The 9,182-nt window shown below is 47.5% G+C and overlaps 1 protein-coding gene and 1 long non-coding RNA gene across 2 annotated transcripts; both read left to right on the top strand.

The window, feature by feature from the left end:
• The first annotated feature begins 956 nt into the window (after positions 1-956).
• On the top strand, positions 957-1,559 carry LOC123131149 (uncharacterized). Its single transcript, XR_006464081.1, has 3 exons — positions 957-1,111; positions 1,203-1,260; positions 1,358-1,559. It is a non-coding gene; the product is annotated as an uncharacterized lncRNA (long non-coding RNA).
• A 2,883-nt stretch (positions 1,560-4,442) lies between these two features.
• On the top strand, positions 4,443-5,305 carry LOC123129745 (zinc finger protein ENHYDROUS-like). The gene has a single exon (XM_044549785.1). It carries the CDS (start codon positions 4,443-4,445, stop codon positions 5,163-5,165), a length of 723 nt encoding a protein of 240 aa, XP_044405720.1. The 3' UTR covers positions 5,166-5,305.
• Positions 5,306-9,182: the final 3,877 nt, after the last annotated feature.

Genomic DNA, 9,182 nt, shown 5'->3' with positions numbered 1-9,182 from the left:
GCTGTGTTTGTCTTGTACCTTCGAACTTTGCATTAATAATATGGTTGAGTGCATCACTAGATGTAGAGGCCGGGGCTTGATCCCCATTTTGAGGCCGGTGACTTGCCAGTAATCGTCTGTGGGCCGAAAAGGTGGTGGTTGTGGCCTTCTTGGGACCCAAGAGACGGTAGCCTCCCAGGGTCTACTTTTCCTTGCAGTCGGTGGCGATTGCGGACGTAGCTTCGTGTCGTGGCGACGGGGGGCGTCCAACGCGGAGCTGTCGACGTCACCGGTGCCCTGCTCAAATCCCTCCTCCGTTGCGTCAATCTCCATGAACATGGCTTCTTTCTCCACCTGCAGGACGCGGTGCCGCCATCGGTCGCATCAGATTTGGCGGGCAGCAGCGTAGGATAGAAGCATCGCCTTCTGCGCGTCCACGTCTACCACAATGCCTGTGCCGATGACTTCCTCCTCCGCATGCCTCTGGTCGGCCTACTTCTCGTGGAATGAGACCTCTGTGGAGAAAAGTGCGAAAAATGAAAAGGACTTTTTTTATGAATCTTCGTGCAAGATCAAAGTAATATAGCATCGACTGAGACATAACGAAGTCTTAAGTCGACGGAGACTTAGCAAAATTGTAACTGTAAAGAGTTCAGTCAAAACCGTCATGTTGTTCCACGAAAGCGCGGTGCAGCTCATATAAAACCCCCTCGAGGCCTCGACAAGGCTTTTTGATTATTTACCGCGAGGCACTGTTAAAAAATTCACCGAATTTACTGGAAGAAAGTCAATGCCACCCCCTCAAACAAAATGCCCGTCTCGTGGCTCCTGGAATCGGGGGTTCAGAGATCGCCAGTGGTTTTTTTTGTCGGCTCTCCTGCAGGACAGCGAGGGGCGGCCCGTGATCCGACTCACGGGCGGCTAAAGCCCAGCGTGTCTACTCCTGCGAAAGGCGAGCAGACCATTTGGCATCCACTACCATTTTATGAGAGGTTGAAGACCAGCGGAAGTTTGATGAACTGCGTTTGTTCATAGGACGGCGACACACGGCAATCTATGGTAATATCCAACAGTGTGGTCTTTTTCGAGTTCATAGTCCAAAGCTCACCACCGGCCCTTGGGTCTGCAACAGGTACTTGCCCACGCCAGTAAAATCACATTGTTCAGTTTAGTGCAGTGAGCAGTCTGAAAAATTTGTTTTTAACGACTTTATGGGCTTCAAGCGGGATACTGGCGCTACATTATGTGAGGCAGTGGATGTGGACAAAGGCTTTATCGCCAGTACGTATGCAGAAACCCTCATATCAAAAAGACGAATAAAATCAACTACAGCATGAGCGATTTTTCTGATGTGTTGTATGATCTATTTTCACAACAGTTAGGAGATGAGATCGACCATTCCAGGATGATCCTTCTTTATGAAGGTTTGGTATTAGCTGGGAACATCAGGCAACTCCCTGCAAAATTCAAGATGTGCCAGATAGATTGTTGAGAAGGGAGCAATAGCTTGGTCGGACTATCACTATTAGCATCGCCACAATCAAGAAGTCAGAAGGGCGTCATCTGCAACGGCCTTATCAAGCGAACCGTGGCCATTCCCATTATCAAAGAACTTATCAGAGACTTGTAATTTTTCCTGTAGGTTCTGTAATGTGCATTTTATGGAACTTTTTTTGTATGCTTAGAGTGTGTTTTGTATCGTGGTACGGCTTGATACTTCCCTCTGGAAGGATTTGAAACCATGATGATATTTGCATTCGTGTTTCCAAGACATAGAGTAGTGTGAGACACATATTTCAACTTGCTAGAAGGACGATTGTTATGACCAAGTTTTACAGATAAGAACAGGTAGTAAAATAGGCAGAAAAAACCTAGTGGGGAAGCATAATAGATAGACCTTCCGGCAGGTCTGTAACCGCCGGTGTTTTGTTGACCTGCAATATTCCGCTGAGTGACATCTTGATCGACATTTATCCGTTGAACAAGCACTTGTAATGTTCCTCATCAACGATTGTGAAGAGGTTACCCATAGCCACACGAGCTCCCATAACAGACATGAGACAAAAAGTTGTTAAGCACATAGATATGTTACCTGCTAGGCTGCTACTTCCTCCGTTTTAAAATAGATGACTTAACTTTCAAGTGAGGCAAATGAGGCATCAATTTGAGATTGGATCAGAGAGAAGAAAGCGTCGTTCTTCAACTCACTGTTCAGGAGTCGGACGACCATCGATAGCAACAGAAATAAATAGGAAACACACTCGAATTTCTAAGCTAAAAACCGGCACCTACATAATGACTGGATGGTAGAGTACTCATAGCACATGCAACCTGTTGGCGCCATTTGGAGCAGAATATGATTGCTCATGGGCAGCTACGGCCAAGTCCCTATGACAGATATCCGATTGCTTCTCATTGTACTGTAGAAACGAGTAGCTCGGTCAACAAGAATACGTGGCATGCTTACTACTAAGACCCAACAGAAACGTGGAACCTGCTTTTTTCTGAAGATCCAAGTTACGATATACTGCAACAGTACTCCACATTTTTGACTGCCTTCTTCTGAGGGGGTGTTTGTTTCCAGGGACTTTTTTGTGTAGGGACTAGAAAAAGTCCCTCTTAAAGACTTTTTTACCAAACGGGAAGGACTTTTTAGGGACTAAACTAGGCATTTGGGACTAAATGAAGAAGACTCTCAAGGAGAGTCTTTTTTGGGACTTTTTGAGACTTTTCCAACAATGCCCCTCCATGCATTCAATGGCCTGCCACCCCATAGTGTTGTTTGATTGTTATTTTTCTATATACTAGGGGTAACATGGTCATTTAATAACCTCTAGGAAGGGATTAGGGACTTTTTAGTCTCTGAAAACAAACAAGGAGGGACTTTTTAGAGACTAGAGACTTTTTAGTTGGGACTAGAAAAAGTCCTAAGACTTATGAACCAAACGGGCCTGAGTATGCAACAGAAACCGACAGAAACAACATTTATACTCTTTAAACACTTTTGGCTGCAATCCACCTGCCTTTTCGGCGGGACAACCGAGTTCCTCAACTGATTAAAACGGCGCCGAACCGTTTGACTTCGTGAGACCAAAATGGTAGGATTAATATGCCCGGACCAACAGGACTCAGTTCTGAACTTTTAGTAAAGAGGTAATAGCACCCCAAGTACCCTAATTTGCATGGAATGTGATGATTTAGTCCCAAACTTACAAAATGCAACTCCACCATACCCCAACTTGCACTAGATGTGATAATTTAGTCCCCAGCCTATCACAGCTTGACAAGTGGCAGCCAGGTGGCTTGACCGGTCTTCGTCCGCACTTTTGTAGGAAACACCCTGCCATCTTCTCTAATTAACCCACGGTGCTGGATGTTAAGGTGCAGCTAACTGCAGGAAACACCCTGCCGGGCCACAGCTGCCGCCGGCGCCCGCACCGCAGCAGCACGAGGAGCAAGGTAATGATGGTCAGCCCCCTCCCATTGCTTTCTGGCCCTGTCTCTCTCTATTGCACCAGCTTTTAGCGCTTAACGTTAATCTTTTATTATTTGTGATCTGAATCTTGCTGCTGATTTGGTGAGACTCTTGTGCTTCATGCAGAGCGGGAGATAGGCGCTGCCGCGCCTGAGCCCGTCGTCCAGTACACGCCGTCGGAGCCGCTGATGCCGTCCCCGCCCTCGGTCAACGGCGTCAATGTCAGTGCCAGCACCAGCAGCGTCCGGGCCACGTCGCAGAGCCTCCTCGGCAGCATGTTCATGCCGTCTTCTATGGCCTAGGCGCCGCAGTACCCGGAGCGTGTTGGCGCCGCCTCTCGCAGCGCCGCTTCTTCTTCTACCTCAAGCTGCGTCTCACAGCGATCTCTCTCTTTTATGGTTTCTCTCAAACACACATCATGGAAGAAACTCTCAGGAAACACGCCCACACCCACGCATGGACCAAGGAAGAAGGAGGCAATAGCTTTGCCAAGAGACACCTTCCTCTTGGTCAGCCGTGGCTACATCTTTTTCTCAGCCCTCACGGCCTTCTTTCTCATTCACTCAAAGCAACATATATACACAGAGAAGGTTTGCCTCACGCACAACCCGGCCAGACCACTAAGTCACGTACGCATTAACCGGCCACTAGACCAGGCCACTAACTAATCCACTACATGCACTCACGCACTAGCTAACATGCATGGCTCACGTCCACCACTTGCGCCGTGACTTGGCCTAACAACCTGCGGCATTACGTACTAACAAACTCACCCAGCTAGTACTCGTACAAGACGAGTTGGCTTCAACCTTTCCATGCAGCGCAGTCTCATACGGCCTAGCCACTTCAGGGTTCAGGAAGCATCCGGCATCTCACCGTCTACGTCGCATCGCACGACCATCTCCGGCATCTCGCCTTGCATCCCTGTTGAACCAAAACTCCTACACCCGTACAGCCGCACGGCAAACTGGTTGATCACCTAAACTACATGCATGATGAAAGCAAATTAAATATGCAGATACATACATCAAGATTAAAGCTAACAGAGCGCGCACTGGCCGCCAAGCCCCCGTCGCTGTGCCTCGCGATCGACGCCGCGTCCGCCCAGTTCTCGGCCCCCGCAGCTGACAGGCAGCAGCAGCTCCCGCCGCCGTCGCCGTCCCCGTCAGCACACATGTCCGCCACGGCGCTGCTTCAGAAGGCGGCGCAGATGGGCGCCACCTCGTCGAGCTCCTCATTCCTGCGTGGGCTGGGCCTGGACATCTCGTCGTCGTCGCCGGTGTCGACGTCGTCAGGTCAGCATCAACAGCAGCAGCACCACCACCAGGAGCCCATGCAAATGGAGTTCCCGGAGGGGTCGCTGCAGCAATGGCCGCCGCGGTTGGAGCCCGACCCAGCTCCGATGATGTCGGCCGGGCTGGGCCTCGGGTTACCATACGACTCTACCGACGGTCCGATGGGGTTGCCGGAGCTCATGATGGGCCAGTCATCGCTGTTCAGTGCCAAGTCGGCCACGCTGGACTTCCTGGGGCTCGGGATGAGCCCCACCGGCGCAACGACGAGCAGGGGCCTCCCCGTGTTCATGCAGCCCATGGACGGCACGGTCAGCATGGCCCGGACCGGCAGCGGCGTGGCGGAGACGTTCGGCTCCGGCCGGGGTGCTCAGGCCAAGCCGTGGGAGAGGAACCCGAGCAGCTCGCCGATCCTGTGAAAGGACTGCTGGGCAGTAGTAACACGTAGCACAGCAGCTGTAAAATGCTACTTGTGTCTAATTAGCAGCAGCTAGTCGTCAGTCCTTCGCGGTTCTTTTGTTTCTTATTCCTAGGTTACAATCAAGTACGTAAGTTACTTTTGTTCCTTTAGGCTTCAGCTTAGTAGTACAAACGCCTGCCCTGCCCTGCCCTGAAGCAAAGTTTCTTTTCAAGCTCATTCACAGATCAGTCCAGTGAGTATGCCCCAAGCTTAGTATTCACAGATCAGTGTGAGCCATGATAAGCATTCAAAGTATGCCCCAAGTGATTTTGGGCCTGCATGCATCGTCACCGGATAGGCACAATATTCTCCCCCAGCTTGCTATGGTTATGAATGCTGCTAACTTATGTGGGCGCCAGGTGCATGCATGGGTTGGTGACTCATGCTTTAAGTAGGTTATCTCAGTCACCTTGGTCAGGTGTTGCATACTTTTGTGGAAGTAGTAGTAGTTGGGTGCATGACGAGCTCCATCAATGGTTTACGGCCGGCCTCATCTTTCAGATAATTGTGGCATCCTAAATTTTATAGTATTGTGGTGGAAATGCTGACTTAAAGGCATCCTAAATTTCATAGTATTTCAGTTAACTGCACCTTAACATCCAGTACCGCGGGTTAATTAGAGAAGACGACAGGGTGTTTCCTGCAAAAGTGCGGACGAAGACCGGTCAAGCCACCTGACTGCCACTTGCCGAGTTGTGATAGGCTGGGGACTAAATCATCACATCTAGTGCAAGTTGGGGTATGATGGAGTTGCATTTTGCAAGTTTGAAACTAAATCATCACATTCCATGTAAGTTAGGGTACTTGGGTGCTATTACCTCTTTAGTAAAAGTAGCACCCATCAGGCAATGGCACAAGATTGCCCGAAGTAGCTCCCTGGCGATCCCTGCCAGTCCAAAAAGGCGCCTGCAACTTTTGCTCTAACAGGGCCTGAAAAGTCAGACACTAGGATGTTGTTCCAGGGCTATAGGTCTGTAAAGGTTCAGCTGGGCATTCCTCTTACGACGTGACAAATTCAACAATTCATAAAACCCGAACCACCCAAAAGTGTGAATCCCAAAGCGCATCAACGGTTCCGATAGCAACCACACTAGCTAGTGTTGATAGCAAATCCATGCTCTATATATAGGGCCGAGCAGGTGTTCCCGAACTTCCTAATCACCCACACTATTCTAATCCTGGGATTAGAATAGTTATTTGGATCACACGACGCCCTATATAGGGCCGAGCAGGTGTTCCCGAACTTCCTAATCACGCACGCCCCCACCGGTCCACCACTTCCCCCGATCCCACGATCCCCCACCAGCGCTCTGGCAACCACCGCCCCCTCCCCCCGATCCCATGATCCCCCACCAGTGCTCCGGCAACCACCGCCTCCCTCCCCCCGGATCCCACGCGCCACCGGCGGCCCTGGACCCGGCCTCCGCCGCCCTGCCCCGTTCCCTGGTCTGGCTAGTGCGCCGCCCCGCCCCCACCATCTTATGTCCGCCCACTGCCACCTCCTACGCGGGATCGAGCATCGCCGCCGGTTTCCTCCCTAGACACCGTCGTCGGCCTTCTACCGCGACAGTGCCACCGCGGGAGAGCCACCGCCGCCCACCTCAGCGTGAGCCCGTCGCCCCCGCTGCATCGGCCACCACCCCCTGCCTCCCCTTCGATGCGACACACCGACGGCCACCACCCGCCTTCCCATCGACGCCGTGCGCCGGCGGCCACCACCCGGCGTCCACCGTGCCTACCTACCATCCACCTGCACCTCGAGGAGTGCTCGACCTGCAGCAAGAGGAGGATACGACCTGCTGCTTGGTGGCCACATCCGGCAGAGTGGAGAGAGGCGGTTGGGAGATAGATTTTGCACGTGGCCCTCTGGCCAGAGGGCTGCCGAACTGCTGCGTCGCCAGCCACCAGCAGCAGCAGGTCGCCTTTGCCATCTCCTGTACAGAATGCTGACACCGAGCCTCTCAGCCCCTCTGCCTCCTCCGGTGTTTGTTTGCAAAAAAAAAACTCTAGTCACTGTCATGTTCCTCCCAACCTCCCTCCTCCCCCGCAACGACAAACCTTCTCCCTGCAGCAAGCTGCTGTCCGTAGCGTCCTCTCAGGCACTGTCGAACGGTTGTTGGTGTGCTGCTACTGCAGTTCAGCTTGAGTGCGAGAGGAAAAAGATTTCCGAGACAGATTAGTTGTTGCTGTTGTCCTAGGTTTTTTGTCTTAAATTATTTCCGTTTCTAGGAAGTGTATGTGTTGGTCGTGCATGTAGCACACGAAGTGTATGTGTTTTGTTGTGCATACTTTTTTTGATTTTCAATAGCACGCGTAGTTGTTTTAGAAATTCCGAAGTTCACGTGCACCACATACAGAAGAAATTCATCAAATGAGAAAAAGGGACCGCCTAGGCCATTTCACCAAAAGCAAAAAATGAATAGAATGGCGCAACAAAAAAAAATCAAAAGTTCACAAGATGTAACATAGTGACTTCTAGAAAAATGGAAAAAACCATAATTTTGTTTTGTATGTTTAACCATTTCTAAACAATACTTAGAAGTTCAAATTTTAAAAACAAGGCGGTTTGATGTTTATTACAAACCTATGGTTTCCCAATTTATAAAAAAGGCACAAAGGTTCAAATTTAAATAACAGCGAAGTTCAAATGTTTATTATGAAAAGGAAAGAAGTTCAAAGTAAAAAAATAGTGCATTTCAAAAAGTTATAAAAATGGGTTTTCCCATTTATAGAAAAAAAGACACCATTCAATATTTTAACATTAAAAAAGATGGAGAGGTCCAAAACCTTCACCGTTAAAGTTAGTGTATAGAACAAGGGCCATATTCATAGAAAAAATTAATTTTTGTATGTTCGGAAATGGTGTGTTGAGAAATCAATAAAATTGGAAAATCCAAATCTCCTGATTGGCAGATCATAAGAAATCAAACAAAAATAATTGATTAGTTCAAAAAACATAAAAAAATTGAAGCAAATACTTAAACATTTCTAAATAAAAAAACAAGAAGTTCAAATTTTAAAAATAGAGCAATTCAAAAATTCATAAGAACGTATTTTCACCATTTCTAGATAAGAAACACGAGAAGTTCAAATTTAAATAACAGACAAGTTCAATATTTATTACAAACCTATGATTTTTCTGTTACAAAAAAAATAATCCAAGAAGTCCAAATTATAAAAATAGAGAAGTTCGATATTTATAAAAAACTTAAATTTTGCTTGTTCTTAAAGAAATAAAATCAAGAAGTTCAGAATTATGGAATGTATACACAAATCTCAAATTATTTCCCTTTTTAGGAAAAATAATAGTATCAAGTTATATCTTAAAAAAATTGTGTGATGCTTATTTAAAAACCATATTTTCTCTGTTTTTCACGTGAAAGTTGTGTGTTTTCAACAACTTTCCATGGGTATATCATTTGCTCAATTCCGGGTAAGTGGTTGGGGAGTTACAGGTAAAAAAACAACACGTGAAAAATAGAGTGACGTTCAAAAAGAACTGCACCAGAAGTTCAACCTCTTCACAAAGTGCATTTTCCGGAGACTTCTGTTTTTCCGATGAAGGCAGAACGCATGATCTCAGAAGTTGAGGTAGATAACTGACAGAAGTTCACGTACTACACGGTGTGCATTTTGTATTAAAAAAAGAATGAAAATGCAAAGCCAAAAGTTTGTTACTAGAAGTTCAAGTGCTCGGCCCGAGAAAGTTCAAAAATTCTTGTGAGAGAGGTTGAACAAAAATACGTGATAGAAGTTCCAGGTGAAAACAACGAGAAGTTCAACTACTGCAAGGAATGCATTTCAGGTGAGAATAAAAGTATAGAAAAAATAAAAGCTTAAAAGGTTTGTTGAAAGAAGTTCAAGTGATCTGTCTGGGGAAGTTAAAAAATTCTTACGAGAGAGGTTCACCTTGTATTTCCATGTTCGATTATTGTTGTATAAAAATTGAATACAATTCTTTACTCAAAAATATAAA

Source organism: Triticum aestivum, chromosome 6A (assembly GCF_018294505.1).
Source record: "Triticum aestivum cultivar Chinese Spring chromosome 6A, IWGSC CS RefSeq v2.1, whole genome shotgun sequence".
Classification (NCBI taxonomy): domain Eukaryota; kingdom Viridiplantae; phylum Streptophyta; class Magnoliopsida; order Poales; family Poaceae; genus Triticum; species Triticum aestivum.
The sequence above is the reverse complement of the archived record's forward strand: the minus strand, read 5'-3'. Positions and strand labels throughout refer to the sequence as shown.